The sequence below is a fragment of the Nansenia antarctica genome (genome assembly GCF_963989245.1).
Source record: "Nansenia antarctica genome assembly, chromosome: 3".
Taxonomy (NCBI): domain Eukaryota; kingdom Metazoa; phylum Chordata; class Actinopteri; order Argentiniformes; family Microstomatidae; genus Nansenia; species Nansenia antarctica.
Window position 1 is genome coordinate 58,507,413 of NC_137688.1, and position 19,387 is coordinate 58,526,799.

The 19,387-nt window shown below is 41.7% G+C and overlaps 2 protein-coding genes across 2 annotated transcripts; one reads left to right on the forward strand and one right to left on the reverse strand.

Annotated features, from left to right (window-relative positions):
* Nucleotides 1-2,288: 2,288 nt before the first annotated feature.
* On the reverse strand, nucleotides 2,289-15,884 carry cd109 (CD109 molecule; the record flags this gene model as incomplete). Its single annotated transcript, XM_080527392.1, has 33 exons — nucleotides 2,289-2,488; nucleotides 2,592-2,694; nucleotides 3,011-3,167; nucleotides 3,532-3,668; nucleotides 4,203-4,268; nucleotides 4,416-4,571; nucleotides 5,394-5,584; nucleotides 5,846-6,017; nucleotides 6,110-6,338; nucleotides 6,447-6,528; nucleotides 6,628-6,804; nucleotides 7,407-7,539; nucleotides 7,786-8,004; nucleotides 8,445-8,558; nucleotides 8,642-8,759; nucleotides 8,892-8,994; nucleotides 9,102-9,171; nucleotides 9,321-9,407; nucleotides 9,888-10,040; nucleotides 10,239-10,415; nucleotides 10,530-10,592; nucleotides 11,285-11,386; nucleotides 11,662-11,928; nucleotides 12,283-12,392; nucleotides 12,589-12,724; nucleotides 12,893-12,986; nucleotides 13,130-13,211; nucleotides 13,582-13,621; nucleotides 14,079-14,204; nucleotides 14,370-14,606; nucleotides 15,159-15,187; nucleotides 15,373-15,539; nucleotides 15,793-15,884. The coding sequence occupies 33 exons, from the start codon at nucleotides 15,882-15,884 to the stop codon at nucleotides 2,289-2,291; spliced, it is 4,389 nt and encodes a 1,462-aa protein (XP_080383518.1).
* Nucleotides 15,885-16,391: 507 nt separating this feature from the next.
* naa20 (N-alpha-acetyltransferase 20, NatB catalytic subunit) lies at nucleotides 16,392-19,188 on the forward strand. Its single transcript, XM_080525697.1, has 6 exons — nucleotides 16,392-16,469; nucleotides 16,899-16,923; nucleotides 17,045-17,135; nucleotides 18,348-18,483; nucleotides 18,575-18,720; nucleotides 18,815-19,188. Exons 1-6 carry the CDS (start codon nucleotides 16,417-16,419, stop codon nucleotides 18,898-18,900), a joined length of 537 nt encoding a protein of 178 aa, XP_080381823.1. The 5' UTR covers nucleotides 16,392-16,416; the 3' UTR covers nucleotides 18,901-19,188.
* Nucleotides 19,189-19,387: the final 199 nt, after the last annotated feature.

Consider the following 19,387-nt stretch of genomic DNA (forward strand, 5'->3'; position numbering starts at 1 on the left):
TTACCTCTGTGTTTCACACAGCTGTGTTAACTATCCCTGACTTCTCTGCTTCCTGGTTTGTTTTGCTCGGGTCATAATCTCATAAGGTATTGCTCATGAATTATGACCATGGCATCCATCTCATGGTTATTAGTCCAGGTTGTATGTTAACATTAGATGACCACACGCAGACAGATTAGCACTTAAATTATATCCTGAAGCACCTCATATGTGAGATCAGAGACGAGACTGTCTGCGGGGAGGGAAGTGCACGTCAGACCCAGAGGAGAGCCACTCCAGGACCGCAAGGTCTCAGGTAAGCAAAGCCAGGACCCCTGCACGCCTGGGAGGACTGCTGCTCCATTAACATCTGTATCAACATCTGTTTGGATTGTGGAAGATGGATGTGATGATCGGCAGGGAGTGTCATCAGCTGCAGAACCACAGATAAGAAAGATACTTGACTGGTTTAGACGAATCGATTGGGCTCGTGTGAAATCAGTGATACAGTGGTATCTGAAGAATTCAGTGTCGAAAAAGAACAAAATGATTGCAACCATTCGGCGGGTAAGAGAGTGCCAACAGAGTAGTATTATTTTGTTATAGAAGAAGAGACTCCCCTCTCAGGCTGTCAGAAGGGAGGCCAAAGGATAAAAGCAGCAGTGTGAAGCAGTATGCCAAGGATCAGAGGGAATTGACCAAACAAAACCTCAAAGGAGCTGAGGGTCTTACACAGGATGCAAAACATTAGTCAAAATGACTTAAACACAGGGTATATGGCAGCAGACCGTGAGGACATCGGTTGTGTGGTTCTTTGACCAGGTGTCAAGGTCAGATTTTTTATCTCATCTTGTTTTTTGTGTGTTTAGAATTATCACTGAAATAACTCTTGGTGTATGTCTCTGTGTCAAATAAAGGTGGCATGGGATGGATGCATTGCAGTTGTGAATGAAAGAAAAGAATAGTTCTAACCTATCTTTCCTCAGTGTCCTACCACAGGCTTTGGAGAGCCTCAGCAAGGAGGGAACAGTGCACTACATTGTCATTTGACAATTCATTCACACATAAAATGTCTGGTAAGCAGCACTGCACAAAACATGCATTCTGTATGCCATGTACAATACTGTATGCACTATCATGGTGAAAGGATTCAGGAATGTCCTTGGTAGTTCCTCTTTTTTCCCCAACATATGGGGCAAACATTATCAGTGTAGACTGGCTGCCTGTAAGCTCTCGTCTCAGACGTACTTAACATCAGGGTTGTTAGAACAGTCCAAGCCTTCTATCATCACCAAAGCTTTGAAGTTATGATGACTCTCTCCTTTTTTTTTTCTTCTTTTTTTTATGTCTCAGTAACTTTGATTGTAACACAGATTTGGTACACTTCCACCATAGGACCAAAAGAGCATACCTACCTACTTAAAGTGCCCAGATTTATGGGGACTCTTAAAAGTGCCGATCATGCTGCTGCTTGCTGTTGGATGCTCTCTTAACACAGGCCACAGACTGATGAGCTGCGCCCCAGTGAGATTTATCACACTGAATTAAAACATGCTGGACATTAAAGTGATTCATTCAAGGAGTCAAGTCAAGAGTCCGGAGAGTAAATCTCCAATTGATTATTTACGGCTTCTCCACATTCTGTCTGTCATTTACTTCAAAAGGCTGAGAGGCCAGAGGGTTGTGAACTATGTCTTCTACGGTGCTGCCGCCAACCAGACGAAAGCATTAGTGCTCTTAACTTCCCTCAAGTCGGAAAAAAAGGTTACATAAAACCATTTGGACTAAAGAAATCAAGAATTCTATTACCATTGGGGACGTTTGTGGACAGTATTCTCTTTAGTCAACATGTTACATTGCATTGTGCACTTGAACACACTTGAACACAATTGCATTGTGCACTACATAAAGCATTGTTATATTTTTCATTAATTAATTAATTATAAGTAATTGATGATGAGGAGAGTAAAAATAAAAGCAGCAAATCAGTTTTATATACGTAGTCTACTATACCTACCTATGTATCTTGGGATTTCTTGTTGAGCAACATTCCATTAAAACATATCCCAATACACATATTCCAATAATGCAAAGGTCTCTTTTCTTCTCCTCTTATCACATTTCACTCAAGCCTAAATCAAAAACATTATGTACAAACATTCTTCAGAGTGCATGACTGTCAAACGTCTTAGACAAAACATACTGCAGAGCCAGATTGAATAAATCATTGATTGAAATCTCCAGTTCAGTAACCCACACAACACCCACCTATTTTTTTATATTTCTATACATGTCTATACAAATCTCCTTTACAAGCTGATGGCCAGGAGGACAAAGAGCGCACATGCAAGACTGGCCACATGGTGGCGATGGTGGGTGAGTGGCAGACTACTAGACATAATATAAGCATTCTGCAACATACATTGGGTGAAGTCATCCCCACAGAATTGCTTCAGGGACTTAATGTCTTGCCTCCAATAGGATACGTATGTCCCTGTTGTCCTTCTCCCTGAAGAGGAAATAATAACGGTTACAGGCAAAGACATGTCTCAGAGAGGAAAAACGATGGCGACGATGATGATAAATGTGTTGAAACTAAGATGATGGCTTACGGGGCTCATAGTAGTCGTAGATGACAACAGTTGTATTCTGGACATTGGCTACTTTGCTTTCCATGGCCAGGGGGATGGTCACACACATCGCTTTTGTAGTCACCTGAAGGGAGTTAACATGATTCAATGAGAGGTAGGGCCTGGAGAACTGTGAAATTCATGTCATACACTGATGTCACCCAACATGTTCACTCATAACACATTCACTCAGTAATGTCCTCATTCATAACAATGTTTGAGTTATGAGACAATCTAGTGCTAGTATGTGACTCATCTCCACCTTTGTCTGAATGAAAGAGACCACAGGGTATTTCCTGTTGAGGGTCTTGTGTTACATGAACCTGGAGACACACTACACAGGGGGGGGGGGGGGGGGGGGTCAGATGAGTATGTAGTGTACTGTATGTAGTAAAGCTTACAGAGTCCAGGTAAAGAATGACTTTCCCCGGGGGCGTCTCCACCCTCCGTATCATATCAGTGGTCTGGATCCCATCTTGGGCCAGGCTGAAGCCACTGAGCATTCCCACCTCCAGTATGGCCATGCCTGTCTGATTAATTCCCTGGCCATCCAACAGACTACAAAACAGCATAGTAGCATTACTGTATAGCCAACATCAATTAACAATCAACAATATCAACTATCACTGTATTGCCTTTCTTATACTTTATACCTGTCTTATTTGACAGTAGGTTCTTGAAGGACAAAGATGAAGATTTTTGAGGATTTAAACATGGATTAGACTAGACCTCTTACAGAGTCAAAGTCAGCTTTATTGTTCATCCAATATAAAAACAGACATACAGAGGGCTGAAATTGCATTTCCCTCTCATCCACGGTGCATAGCAAACAAAAACAATAAATAACAATATAATACGACAAGATTAAAAATAACTATATACACAAAAAATAATAAATAAAAGATTTAAAATGTGTGGTTACCTGGTGCAAATGAAGAGACGGGCACTGTTATAGTTTAGGTCTTCAAACCTTATGTATAAATCAAAAGCCTCCTGGGCAGAAGTATCTCTTCTTCTCCTTGACAACCCTCTACTGTCCACATTGTAAAACACGTTCATCTGAGAGAGAGAGAGAGGGGGGGGGGGACAAATAAAGGAGAAAATACAAGTTAATTTCCATGGTTTAATTGAAAGAAAGCTGTTGTTTTTACAAAATGACTGCTGGCTGATTTGTTTCAGCGCATTTAAGAGCAGTAAATCAACCTAAGATGTCAACATTACAGGACATTCAACCGTTACCAGCAGGAGTCTTCACCATAAACTCCAAGGGACATATTCATACAGTAAAGACATTTTTACAGTTGTGGTTTCTGATTCTTTTGATTAAAGTCAGTCAGCGGTATGACGCAGGGGGATAACTAACAGCTGTTGAACTTTTGTTTTTAACGTGCAGCCTTTAAGAGGGAACTCCAGCCGATATGTCAGATACTCATGAATTATTTGATAGCCCACCAACAGGGACAGTGTAATCTGTGATGTCATGTCGTCTATCACTGCGATTCAATGTTGAGAGAGCAACATTGCTCAGCACTGCGGGGTTACTCACATTGGAAAACTAATTTGACATACTTCATATTTACTGATTAATGGTACCTGAAAGAGAGCGAATCCTCGCCCCTCTGCAGACACCTGTAGCCTTAACTCTCTCTGGGTGTCAATCTGAAATGATAACCACAACACGATAACCACAAAGTCAGTTACAACATCTCTGAGATGGTGTCAAGACAATCACTCCACAATCACTCCACTCTTTATCGATTTGTAGAGCTTTGATATAGACAGTATTTGACTGTGGATTCAGTTTACCTCTTGTCTCTGGTATAGCAGATAGTTGTCCTGGTGGATGTGGAAGCTGGCCACTCTTGTTGAGGGTGCTGTGTGGACGCTAATATTAAGGTCAATGTTGCGAGACCCACCGTAAACTGCATACTCAGACAAGGCCTGCAAAGCTATCACTGTGTCCTGAGGAGAGAACACACTTCAGATGAAGGCAATTCCCACAGAATGAAGCGAAATCTATTTTTGCCTATAAAAACTGTGTGTGTGTGTCTGTGTGTGTGTGTGTGCATGTGTCTGTGTGTGTGTGTGCGTGTCTGTGTGTGTGTGTGTGTCCGTCTCAGAGAAGGCTGTGTAGAATAATTTTGCTTTCATCTGCACATGCCCAGCCAGCCGCAGTCTTGATCCCTTCCGACATGACGCAGACAGAGCAGCTGTCCCTTCTGCCTGATCGTTACCACCCTCTCTCTCGCTCCAGCTCCAGGGGCTGTGTGCCAACCCACAGGAGCCTGCTGATCCCAAACCCTATCTTCACTGAGCCCCTCTTCTAAGTATCTGGGCCCAAAATATATTTTTTTAACCTAAGACTGTCCAGTGTTGGAAAGCCTACAGCTTTATCACATGTTTAACACTGCCAAAACAGTGTTATTATGTTCTTCATTGTGGACGGCGTTACTGACAGAGAACAGACGACGGTGAGGATTGTTCTTTCGGCGTTTGTGAATGTCCTATTGTTCCTTATCCAGGAGAGGTCTAATGTATGTATTCAGGGCCCAGTATTTCAAAACATTTCAACTGGATCAGAATGATTCTGAGAGATGCTTTGCTATCCAGGATCAGATCATCTGGCTATTTTGAGTAGTATACAGTTGAGTAGAGTACTAAATTAGCTGAGTTGATCAGATCGATGGATAGCAACAACAATCATTCTGATCCAGATGAAACATTTTGAAACACTGGGCCCTGGAGCCAACTGTAACTGATCTGTTCCCAGAGACAGACCCATACCTGTGTGGACCCATATCCTCCCAGGTGGTTCCTCTGCTGGCTGAGCCACTTCATGAGGGCAAAGCCCTGAACCACTCTGCCGAGCTTGTGCAGTGCGAGCAGCACGTACGCAGCCATCTCTATGTCGGTTGAGCGTGGCTGCCAGGAATCAGACAGCCCTGTGCCTGCAGAACTCCAGGTCGGAACGCCATCTGCACTCAAAGGGGAGTTACTAAGCAAAAAAACGCAGTCGGAGGTAGAGCGACAACTGGAAGACAAAGCTATGGTCATTGTTGTCCTGCACAAGAACATACTGTATATCCACGATTAAACAAACAACAATTGAGTTGATCTCGATCTCACTAACAGATTCTCTTCCGGCAGATGTTCTGCATTCTGCCACTTGTTGGAGTCCTCTTATGAAGCCTGTCGATACAGTATAGAGGAGAGGATCCCGTTCCCTATGTTATTACCACTCATCTCTGCTCGTCCCATCAGCTCGGTCACCGCCCTGTCTGTACTGTTGCTGTTGGCCAGAGCCAGAGCGTAGGTCACCAGACACAGGCTGTAGTTACTGGAGATTCCCGAAGCCACTCTGGTCTCCAGATAGGCCAGACCGCTGGACACCTGGCTGGCGTACTTGTACTGAACCGAAAACAAAGAAGAACGTCATCAGAAGAGATTTAACAGACTCGAGGATGAACGGCCAAACTCCGCACCACTCCACGACTCCCCACCTTGTAGGCGTCGTCCTCCAGCAGAGCCATGAGGACGTAGGCTGTGAGAGATACAGGGCCGTCCAGCCCTCCTTGGACCTCAGAGTGGATGACCCGACCAGGCTCCAAAAAGGCCCCGTCCGGCCCCAGCTGGGCCCCCAACCAGGCTGCTGTACTGGAGAGCACCTTCTTGTCTATGGAGATGAAGGACCTGGCCTGGAGGAAGCACCGCAGCACGAAGGCAGAGAGCCTGCAGAGAGGAGACATGATGAATAGATGGACTCATACGTGAAAATTTTAAAAACACACACAGTACCACAAGCAACACTCAGACCAGAGTAGAATGACAGTTACTCACCAAGTGCTTCCAGATTGGTCATCATCTCCAAAAGCACTGAAAGAACCATCATATCTCTGGTAGGACAGTTCCCGCTCATAACCTGCGTGGGCAAAAGACGAAAGGGTTACAGATTTTTGCTAAATGACATCAGAGAATTCAAGCTTTGCAAACTAGAGGGTGGTAGGAATAAGCAACGCACCTTTCGTCATGTAAGACTCGGCTTTAGTCAACGTGTCGAGATCTGTTTGTCCAGTCTCTTTAAGATACTGCATGACATAAATGTTGGGTGCAAAGTGGATCATGTTTTGCTCCCCACAACCATAGGGCATCTGAATGAGAGACTCCAGGCCAGTGATGGACGGACCAAGAATATCACCTTTGAAGAAAAACAAAAACAATCAGAAGAGAAAGACCAGAGAAAGATTGACATACTGTATGACATATCTGTGCCTGCATGAAAACCAAAAACCGGCATGAAAACCAAAAACCCAAAACACTCCAAAACCATCTTCGTTTAATATTTACAAGAGCTGCCACTTAAAATAACAGGCATGTTTACAATGCAGGAAAACAAACACAGCCAAAGTAGCCTGCTAGGTTGACTTGCGTGACAAGACGCAGTACACTTTATGCCCCGATTATTACAATCATAAAACAATCATACAGCTGCTGACTATAAAAAGACAAATAACATTTGCCAAACATGTCGTTATTTTCCATTTTCCAATTAAATTGATGGTGCAACATGTTTGAAAGCTTGCTTCTCATTCTTTGTTAGTCTTTCCCACAATTGTTCATCTCTAGCAAATGGGGGAAAAGGTAAATGCACCTTATTGATCAAATGCAGATAATGTGAAATGATGGGATCAAATGCACAACATATAAACCACTGATGGGAAAGAGCTCTAAGACTCTAGGAATGTAGTTTGGTCCTCTGTGACTCTAGTGGGGGAGGTCAAACTGAAAGTGTTTACATACCAATTGCAGTCACTTGAGCTCTCTCACTGCCTGCCACCACATCTGCAGGGAAGGTGAATGTTACGAGCCTATCCTCTGACAGGGGTAGCTCCAGAAACAGGGTCTTTGAAAACGACTGCTCAACTCCTTCAGGCTACAAAAACATCAACAATGAAAGATGAATGCACGCAAACAGAGTTAATGGGAAATATGACCTGGGCAGGACGGAAACACTCCTTTTCAGAGTTTAACGAAATCAAGATTTCCATGTTTCAGTCAAAATGGTAAAAAATTAGTAATAGGAGAAATGACAAACACGGATGTGAAAGTGTTCGATGGGGTGTTCGATTGCTTCCTCTGACCTGAACGTGTAAAGTAAAGTACAATGTATTGTCTCTACCTTGACCAGCACCATCCTGTGGACAATGTCAGTAGCCACAGATGACATGGCTCTGACAGAGATGGGGATCTCTCCCAGGGCCATGGCCCTGATGGGAAAGAGGACAGAGGTTCCGTTCTGGCTCCCCACAGACACTTGGCGCATACCTGCCGTATAGATCTCATCAGTGTCCGGGAAGACAAACTCAAACCACTCACTCTCTGCAACAATCACCAGGACCTGACAGAGACAATGAGACAAAAGCGTCGAGGGAATTGACCCAGATCACTTTACATGGAAGCAACGGAATTTGTGAAGAGACAAAAGGGGACTGTTCTCTACCAACACGATAATAAAAAATAACATGACAGGTTAATCATTGTCTCATAACAATATTACATATGAGAATGAAGATAAACCACAGTGGAAGTGCTAGGATACAGTAGGTCACTGTTGGATTAATGAAGCACAATGCTTTGATGCCTTGTCATTATCATCTAGAGGTGTTGGATGGTTATCAGAATGAAAGTTAATACACTCCCTGATGCCAAACTAAATCCTTCTCCAACTTCTGGAAAGCATTATAATTTTATAGTGGATATTGCATTATCAACATAGAAAGTTGTAGACCACCACCGGCTACCTGAGCTGTATGGATCACAGAACAGAGAGGAGCTCACCTCCAGGTCCGACATGAGGTAGTTGAAGAGAGTGACCTCCACAACTAGCAGCTCTCCTCGGATGATGTAAGCAGGCAGATTCAGAGACATGAAGAATTCCTTGAACACTGTGAGCTGTGAAAACACACTCAGAGTAAGTTTATTTGAGAATGAACACTGAACCCTAGGGAGCCGTTTGGTGTGATGCAATACAGTACCTCTGCAGGAATCTCCATGACACCCAGGCCCAGCTGCTCGGACATGACAAATGCAGTGGCTACCCAGGATGTGATGCTGTCTGGCACAGTCACGGATAACTCAGCAGTGGTAGAACCACTAAGGTAAACAAAGATAGGCCCCGTTAGTTTAATTACATATGGATACATTGAAATGATATGCACACTCATGTGTCTCTGTTTCCCCCCCACCACCAGGTGTGTGTGTATGTATCATGAGACATGCCATCACCCTGTGTTGATGTCCAGCCACAGCCAGGTCTCTGGGAAGTCCAAGCGCTCCAGAGGCTCCAGAGGCGGCTGGTTCATGAGCCATATAGAGGGTCCCTCCCCTGCTGTTGGGCATACAAGTGTTAGTGATGTAAGCTCTGCAGAGTCAGGCCAAATGCATGCTAGAATCACAACAGTTGACACAACTTTTGAACTGCATCTTAAAACTTACGGAATACAGGTCTCATCGGGTCCTCCACCCTGTCCAACTTGGAGTCGGTCAACACCATGAGGTCACATGTCTAGATATTAGGGGGGTAAAAAAAAAAAGTATATGAAGAAAATAAAACAAAATTAAAACTATATATTTTTAACTTTCTGAATAGAAAAGTGATATACATTAAGTGTGATAGTTCAAAACATCTTATATGGCTCTCAGGGTCACAGCTACCGTAAAGATGGAGTATGGATCTCCCATTCTGATACTGGAGGAAATGTCTGCCTTGTTCATGCTGTACTCTGCCATCTCCTCTAGTACCTGAGAACAGAACACCACCATTCCCAAAGCCAACTACTGTTACAACCTACAAAGCCAAACAAAACTGCTCAAGACAAAAGAGTGTGTATTGTTAAAAACCTGTTTGTCAGGTTCGGAGGAGACAGTTAGTGCCTCCATTTACACTGGACCGATACTTGGGTGGGGGCAACAGATTGGGTTTCATAGATGTATTATATGATGACAAATATAATGTGCGGTGTATATTGATAGTCAGACAATGCAAAGCAATGGAGAATCCCAAACTGACGAAGGACTAGACGGTCACCACTGCTATCAGGTCTATGGATCAAAGAATCTCACAGTGGTTAAAAGATAAGACCGATATAACGAAACAACATCTCTTTGAAAACAAGAGGTACAGTATATCTCTGTTTAAGGTCACCCTCCTAATGTTACTGATTTACTGTATGTGGCAGTCACTTTTACTGTTTTCCCAGAGTGTTTGTTGGTCTTCCTCACCATGTCTTTGGTGAGGTCGTTGTGAGCCGCAGGCCTGCGTGTGGCCTTGTCTACCACTAGGATCCCCACCAGTGACCCAGGCTCAGAGACAGATACCTTCAGGGTCACCTCATCAGCCGGCCTCACCGTTTCCTTACTCCAGCTCAGAGACACCTGCCACACACAGTCCACAAGTCACCCCACCGAGCCTCAACACAGGATTTAAAAAATCAAGCCAGTTAATGACTATACATAGTTTTAAGTTGACCACTGAAGTGAACAGACACATTTAATGATTTTTTCCAATGATTCAACTTAGAGACAGGGTCATTTCCTGAAGGAAAGTTCATTGAAATATAACTTGAGAACAACCTTGTTTTTTAAGGCTTGGGTGACGGGAAGCTGCAGGACATCATTAATGATCTCTCCATCCATAAGCACACAGTACACTACGATGCAGGCCTGGGGAGCCCAGGACTCCTCTGGGGTCAGAGTGAGGGAAGCAGAACTTGTCTTCCCAGCAGACACCACCTGGCCCCTGGAGATCACCTGGACAGGACAAGGACAAAGCAGTGTACTCAATGCTATTCTTTGAGATTCAATTTAGAAACTTAAGGGGGGTTGCATTCTCTGACAGACAAATTACTATCCTATGATACTTACAAGGTAGTGAAAGTCTGGTAATGGAAAATTGCTCAGGACTGTCATCTGTAGCGGGAAACCAATCTGAAGAAAATCAAGGTTAGGTACTTGCTATGAAATATGTGACAGGGTCAGGTGAAAAAGTCCTCAAGTAGGGCAAAGCCATTTTTCATTTTTTTCCAGATTATGAAAGTGTAGATTGTAAACTGAAATCTGAAAATAGTTGAAGTAGATTTATTATTAGCTTATTTGGATGTTTGTACCCCTCAAACCAAATACTGGAGAAGAATGCTCTGAATCGCGTTTGCTAGGATCGCATTGGTCGCTAGGTAGAAGCAAACAAATAACATCGCTATGAACATCTAACTGCATGTTTAGCACAACAGGCTGAGAGAACATCAACATGCTAAAAACACATAACTACAAATAATTTGATCACACAGTCCTTGCATATGTGACACGGTCTGGTGATAAGGGCCGCAAGTAGTGCAAATGAGCAAAACACTTTTCTTTCTTTTCTTTTCTTTTCTTTAAATGTGTACTACTAAAACTACTACTACTTGAGGGGACTTTTAACCAGACCCTGTCATATATGATTACAAACATGGACTAACTTAATAACTCAAATATCCTTTACCCCAATGCATTATAAATTGTCAAAACATTTGTTCAATCTCACAATGCAGGCAAGACCAAAGCCATAGGTGGCTTTATGCTAAATAGTCCATTATAGCTGGTTATGCTTGAAGCTCCCATCCCATCACTCCTGTATTTACCTGTGGAGACAAACTGGGCTTCTGGATCTGGAGGTAGGATTTACTGGGTGATGAGTAACTGGAATAGAGCTGTAGCATGTTGGAGACGTCCTCAAACGAAGCCTAAACATTTAATATGAGATATTACCACAGACAGGTGTTATCTTTACCATGTTCTGCTGTATCTTACGGATACTGTAGGTCACTAAACCAAACTGAGCTGTACTGGGCTGGGCTGGTTATGCGTACAACAAATACCAGTTAGTTGCTGAAACAGTGGATAATGTGAAAGGAAAATAGCCAAGCCAGCACAGTATGGGTCGGGATGGCCCTGTAATGTCTAAATAAAGAGAGCTGCAGAGTAGCCTGTGTTGAACACCAGTTCAACTGTCACTTACATCTATAGTGAGTGTTCCCACCTCGTCTGAGAGGGGTATGTTAATATGTATGACTCCGTCTGCTGACACAGGTAAAACAAGTTCCTGGATTGGTATCTCGTCTTCCATTCTGGGGACGTTGGAGGAGTTGAGGACAGGCCCACGGGGCTCTGACAAATCAAATTTCCAGGTCCACGGATTATGCCTGTACTGCGTTACTGATATTGCCACAGTCTTTCTCTGATCCTCTAAAGTCAGGGGCAGGCCGTTGTACGTGGATAATTTCAGCTGCAAGAACAAGAAATGTAAGAACTAAACATGTAAAATGCAACTGATACTCCAGAAATAGTGACTGCTATACTATTGTCTTTTGATTTGAGAATTGGAGCAATGGGGCACAGTTATCTGCACTTCCAAACACTTGGTATACTATGAAATAGACTCCTCAATTCCATGACAGGGATATGAAGTATAGTGTGAAACAGTGATATGGCCTACTATTGTGTCACTGATCACACTGCAGAGAGCTGTTGTAACACCACACCTGCAAACATCTACATGGCCTACTTTATCAAAGCTTGGCTAACAGAACTCCTAGTGCCTTTTCCCCGTACCTGAACAACACGGTCCAATTTCCCTTACCTGAGCTGTGAAGTTTAAAGAGGGCTTTATTCGTATGGGATGTCCATGAAAGGAAATGTTGTATCTGCACTTCACCACAGACACCTTTGTTGTGCTGTGATAAGTGTGTCCTTGAATATCAATAAAGAATAAATTCAGAGGTCAGTAACAGTACATTCTGTACATTAGATCTATTATAGTAGATAATAATAATAATGGAATATTAAAAACATGATATGATGGAATACTAAATAACATGATCGTTTGTGATCAGTAATAAACAAAGTGCACAGTTTTAGTCACATGGTTTCAAATAACTAGTTTTACCTGTCAGGAAGTCTGTGACATAAACTATGATGTTTAAATACTCATTATTGCCATGATTTTCAAAGCTGTAGTCATCTGCAGAGCGTTTTTCCATGTAGTCAGGCACCTTAATCATGAAATCCGCTGTGCCATCAATCTGCATTAAACATATTATATGAGACAAACATTGCAGATCACACAATTTGCATAATAACTTGGTAGTTGACCAAATATATTTGAACATTATATATAGGAACCAAATACAATCGCAATGATCTACACATGTAAACTGTTAACCTAGGGTGTTTAGGAGAAACAACCTTACCACTTTGCTATCAGTGTAGCTCATGTCAATGCCATGAAAACGATGCACATAGGTTATATTCATATGTCCTTGCACAGGCTTCCCATACATGTATCTATAAAATATAATACAAACATATGTACTCAGAATTCTGCTGGAGAAAAATGCTGCACATCAATGTAAAACCATTGTACACTGTATCTATACATCATCACTCCTCTGCACAAATCAGAGAGATAAAAAAAAGTATTGACTCACTTTGCGGTGGCTTTCCCCCAGACTCCCTCTTCTTGATGAATGACAGTGGGTGCATATATCTGCACCTCAAACTTGGGAAGCACTATAACCCCCAAAAAACGACATTGACTTGAATAGTATGTGCAGGTAAACATTGGAGGTATATGACAACTTATATCCAGCACATATATAGTGTAGACTCTGTATGTCGTTTCAAGCAACATACATAGCAATTTAGGTAGATGTTTGATAAAGACAACTTGATCATCCTCTTTCTTTTGTGAGCGAGAGTATACAACGCAGGTTAGTCCTGCTGCAAATGAGAATGAGAAACAAGCTGGTCCATGACAGGAGAGTGAGTATTCCCTGGCGGGTCATCTACCTTTGTTATCAACCATACATGGAGGAACAAGAACTGATGGCAAAGGGACCAATCTCAACTACACTTAGATGATTTGAAAAAGCATCCTTACCATGATGAGCCACATTGAATTTCTTTTTAGTCACTACTTCCTGCAAGACAAATAAATATTGTGAGGGGTGAGCCCATTTCAGCTCTCTAACATGAGCTATGGTTCGCTTGTTTCAGTCCCTCCTACAGTAGAACTCACAATAATTGCTGGACAGTGTGGGTCTAATTAGTACTTTGGATCAATCTGATTTATTGTGGTTATGTACTTTGGATAACACTGATTTATTGTGGATATGTACTTTGGATAGCACTGATTTATTGTGGATATTCCTGCAATTGATGAAACATTACAGAAAAAATGTCAAGCCCCATGGCCTAGTCGTGAACAATGCTTTTAAAATGAAATACAGCATTGTCTCAATGAAATATGGCCTGCCTCATGTTGAAAGCATACTTGGAATTTTGGGGAAAATGATATCACCAGTCATTTCAATTTCATTGTACATATATGAATATGAATATATATATATATTTATGATGTACATATGACAGACTTACATTGATAGAGGTCTCAATGGTCCATATGCCAAGAGGTGGATTGTCAGACAACTGAAACTCTTTGGATACGACACCCAGAACACTGTCCAGAGACAGCCACTGTCGGATCATGTTTGCTTTCGGATCCTGGCTCACAGCATAAGAAAATTATACATCAGTTATATATCATACATAAATATATAATATATAAATTATACATGTGTTTCATATTCAAGTTCCATTCAACAATTCTGCTACCACAATGAATGTTCAAACAATAGCCTCTTTGGTACTGTATGTTAAAACACCCACCTTAATGATAATATCTATCTGTCTCTCATATGGCTTGCCATCTGGGTAAATAGACACTGCCCGGATCTTTACCATCTGCCCAGGCCTATAGCTGGGCTTGTCTGTCTGAATTAATGTGGATGAGGTTTTGGGATTGAAGAGCAAATACGTTGAATTGGTGAACACCACATTGTCCCCCGAGGAGCCATTGACCACCAGCATATATGGGTGCCAGTAGCTTAACTCACTGTCAGGGATCTGCATAGAGGGGAAAGAGCAGCATTAAACAAAATGAGTTCTCCAGTCCTCTAACTGACACTCTAATCTAGGTTACGGAGACACAATGGTGGATTGTGATACATACTGAAAAATTATTTTTATTGTTATTATTTATTTTTCGATTATTATTATTAGTAGTATTATTATATTGATACCTCCAACGTGACTTACTTTGTCATGTTTGCGGCTGTTTGTGTAGAGATTTTTTTTCTTCACAATCCTACATTTGCAACAAAACATTCACCTGATCCAGGTCTTCTCCGGTGAAAAGATGTTGCCATCTTATCCCCTCTCCATAAACAAGATGACCTCAGACTTGAATATCAAAACTCGGATAAGAACCAAATACTCTATACTCTGCACCAAATACTCTATACTATACTGACAGTAATTGACCGGTTTGTGTCTCCATGCATATTATGTATAGATGATGATATGACTGAATTAGTTCATAATGCAATCACAATGCCTGCGGCATCTAATTACACATTTTAATTGTTTTCTCATAGTATCAATGTAAAAAACACTTACAGGTGGAAGAACCAGCAGCTCAGTAGAACCTATAAAAAAAAAGGATTTTGACATTTCAGTTTATTGTTATTTGAGCCATGTGGTGATGATGTTCAGACAAAATCTTTATGATACAAAAGTCCAAGGTTGCTACTTGGTGCAGTATGTTTAAAGTCACATAAAACATGTATCAACTGTTTCTTATAATGAGATAGAACAAGAAGTTAGAGATTACCTCCTGGTATTGTGATTGTATTTGAGACTATGCTTCTGTTGCCATGGACAATCTCAGCAATGACTGTGAGAAGTGACTCAGTGAGGATAGTGACTGATATTGTCGTAGGGATGCCAGGCCGTAGCTCCCGTGGAGCTGAAACCAGATAAGAGGGGTTGGGGATGGGGCTGAGAGAGAGAAAAAGATAATGAAATTATAGTGTGTCTATAATGACAGTCAGACTGTTCGTGAACACAATTATGCAAAATAGATACATTATAGACAAGAAAGATAAAATAGCCTGCATTAGATATTGTACTTAATTTGCTGTCTTAACACATTCAACTGAGAGGGGCAACCTTTATCAAAATTAATATTGCAGAGAAAATACAACATTTGTCTGAAACAAGTTTTGGATCACTATTTGTCCGATAGGCCTACCTTGTGGTGTTCTGGGCTCCACTGAATACAACATATAATGCAAGAAAACCAAACACTTGAGACCACTCCATTTGTATGAACCACACACCCATGTGTTTAGCTGATCAGTGGAACCAAGGATTTTCAGTGACAGTATTCATACCTGCTCTAATGTAACTCCACCTACTGCACACGGTCCCCAGGGAACAGAACAGAACACATATCCTTCACCATCCAAGGGAAACTCTAAAACACTCCTTGTCCTCGTGCATTTTGTGCTTTCATTGCTAATAATTGTTGTTTCATTGCTAATAATTGTTTATATTAGTCTTGGTCGTTTTTATTTATCCTCCTACACTACCAAAAACCATTCATAAGCCATCTGTTTTGCTGTACATAGCTGCATTTATCTCCACATACCATATATAGCGTTTATGAGATATGCAGCATACGAATACACTCTAGTAAAGTTCATGACAACGTGCAGCAGTCATTGATGTACTGTCCTGCAAGAGGAGCCTGCGATTTATCAGTGTAACAAAGTGAAGGTTCAATGAAATTCCCCTCCACAACGATAGAGGGCGCCATCATGCTTTTTTTGACGCTACAGTTGAAAGGTCAAAACTGGTCCTTCCATAGCGAAAAATGACAACATTACGAGCTTTCACGTGCGATGACTTGTTTAAATTTAACAATATGTGAGTTAATATAAATTTCACCGACCAGATTGAATGGATTATTTACGTCTGCTTGTCAGGTTGTAATAGAGGCGACACTTAATGTCTGCTGCTAGCTCACTTAAAGTCTTTGCTCAGCTAAAACGGTGAGCTAGCTACATAGCTAGCTGAGGTGTCCAGCACAGTGTGTGTCCAGCAGTCTCTCGCCTGTTTACACCTAACTCTCTGATTGACCAGAGTTATGGCTTTGTCACCAGGTGTAAACCTTCTGATCGATATGCAACAATTCGCAGCTAATTCTTCTCTCAAAATCCACCGTTACACTGCTGATCGGCCACAGCTTCTCAGATAAACAGTGCTAGCGTTGGTTTCCCTGTGTTTACATAATGACTTCTAAATGTGTTGCAAGTTACAGCATAACATTATTGATCTTTGTGTCTCTCTTCACAGCAACCTGGATCCATTGACAGAGACGGTATCCTTCAAGATGCTCATTATTAGCCTGACCCAGATCTAATTCCATGACGCACTTATTTCATAGATAATGTGGCACAATCCAAATGTAGTGACAAGCTTTCCTTAACCACCCTTTACAGTATGGAATCCCATTCTACTTACAGTACCTTGCCCACTGGCCTGAGTACTTCATTGTTGCAGAAGCTCCAGGCGGGGAGTTGATGGGTTACAGTAAGTACATCTAAATGGACTGCACATATATAGCACCTTATTCCAAAGCACTTTACAATGGCCTGTCATTCACCCATTCACACACCAATGGTGGAAAGCTACCATGCAAGGCCCCGGCCCGCTCATTGGGAGTTCAGTGTCTTGCCCAAGGACACCCTGACATGTGGCCAGCTGGGGATCGAACCGCCGACCTTGCGATCATAAGACGCCGGCTCTATCTCCTGAGGCCCAGCCGCCCTAGTTCACAAATCACAGCATCACATTTTGGCACAACAGTTTTTTAGGCTGCTTGGCTAATACTCACTAAGAGTGAGTTCAGGCCAGGCACCCATTGTGTTTGATCACAATGTTGTTACAGTACATCAGTGCAGAGTGCAGACGCTATGTATGTTGGGTGAGGAGGTGTGTTGGGCTCTCCGGGGTAGAAACCAGTGAGGAGTAAACCGGAGTAAACATTTTCCCATAAAAGGAAATAGTGAAGAAAAGGAACAAACCCATATCTCTACAGGTATATCAATGATGGACCATTTTAATTTATATAACCACCATCCATCTCAAATGCTTTTTCCATGGGGAAAAAGACAAGGCAGAGAATTCAATTTCCCCCTCCCCTTGATCGCCCCTTTTCCATAGGAAATGATTACTCCAAAGAGTTATTTTCAAAATGACAATCCTAGGTTATTGTGATGAAAAATGTCCACATTTTTTTAAAGAGATGTCAGCTGGAAGATATTGGAATGAGACGCTAAGATTTCGTCCAAAACATCTACAATGCCTACCCACATGGCACACACTGTGATGACATCTACAATGCCTACCCACATGGCACACACTATGATGCCTACCCACATGGCACACACTGTGACACTATGATGACTTTTGTTACAGCAGTAAATGAACAGAAGAAAAAGATTCAATAAACCCAGAGAACATTTGCTATTTGGACATTCAGCCTTAAAATATTGACTCTCCCTCCACCTTCAAATCCTGCCTAAAAACCCACCTTTTTAAACTGGTGTATTTTTAATTGATGTTTTTAAGTCTTTTGTTTTGTCTTTTTTTTGTTGGTTTGAATCACTGTTTGAATCTGTTGCTTGTTTTTAAATTATGCTCTGTAAGGTGTCCTTGAGTTCTCTGAAAGGCACCTATAAATAAAAGGCATTATTATTATTATAAGCCTCCATCTAAATGGCATTTCTTCTGTCCTTGCAGTCATGGGAAAGGCAGAGGGATCAGTGGCACGAGAAGAGTGGCATGGACATGTGACGGCTCTCTCTGTGGCCCCAGAATTTAGGCGGCTTGGACTGGCAGCAAAACTCATGGAAATGCTAGAGGAGATCTCAGAAAGGTATGTGTGGCTTCTGATGGCCTCTGTTAAGAACACCATATTAGCTACTTGTTTACCTTTCTATTCCATGTCATGTCTTGTTATTCTTCAGGAAGGGTGGATTCTTCGTTGATCTCTTTGTACGAGTCTCCAATCAAGTGGCAGTCAACATGTACAAACAGCTGGGCTACAGTGTTTACAGGACAGTGATAGAGTACTACTCTGCTAGTAATGGAGAACCTGATGAAGATGCCTATGGTAAGCTTAACTTCTTCAAATGGATGCATTATGGAAAGGAACAAACAGATTATCAATACCTGCAAAAAGTAATTTGCTCTTTCTCTCTGCTCAGATATGAGGAAAGCTTGTTCCAGAGACACAGAGAAGAAGTCAATCATTCCTCTACCACATCCTGTCCGACCAGAAGATATAGAATAACGAAAGACAGTGGCGCTCTGACACTTGATGTCTCTTTATGGTCAAACAAATATATTTGTTTCCCCACAATCTGCATTGAAGATGTAGTGTGAAATATTTGATTGCCAGGAACTGTTTTATATTTGCTGTGTGATGTGTATAATTTCATTGTACATAGTATTTACAGATCTTATTAAATAAGCCTCATAGATCCTGGATGCTTTTATTTTCATGCCATTGAGTCAGTCACTATTACTGTAGGTGTGAAAGTGAAAAATGCTACATGAAATGCAAAGATAATTAGGTTTGTATCCAATTATATTACAATTGTATCCAATTCAATAAATGCTATCTAATTACTTGACCCATTCAGGTGTATAATATTTGCTGTCTTGCCATGTATATTGCAATAGTCAAAACAAGTGGTGTATTTGTGGCTGAGCATGTGAGGAAGATAGAGAGAATGCTGAAACTTTTGATCACTAATGATTAGATTACATTTCGTCTC

What these genes read in the sequence shown, in the direction of transcription:
- naa20 (XM_080525697.1), top strand. Translation starts at nt 16,417, where the DNA reads ATGACAACATTACGAGCTTTCACGTGCGATGACTTGTTTAAATTTAAC. An exon ending in CTAGAGGAGATCTCAGAAAG is followed by an intron (nt 18,484 to 18,574) that starts GTATGTGTGGCT and finishes GTTATTCTTCAG; the next exon opens with GAAGGGTGGATTCTTCGTTG. An exon ending in ACCTGATGAAGATGCCTATG is followed by an intron (nt 18,721 to 18,814) that starts GTAAGCTTAACT and finishes CTCTCTGCTCAG; the next exon opens with ATATGAGGAAAGCTTGTTCC.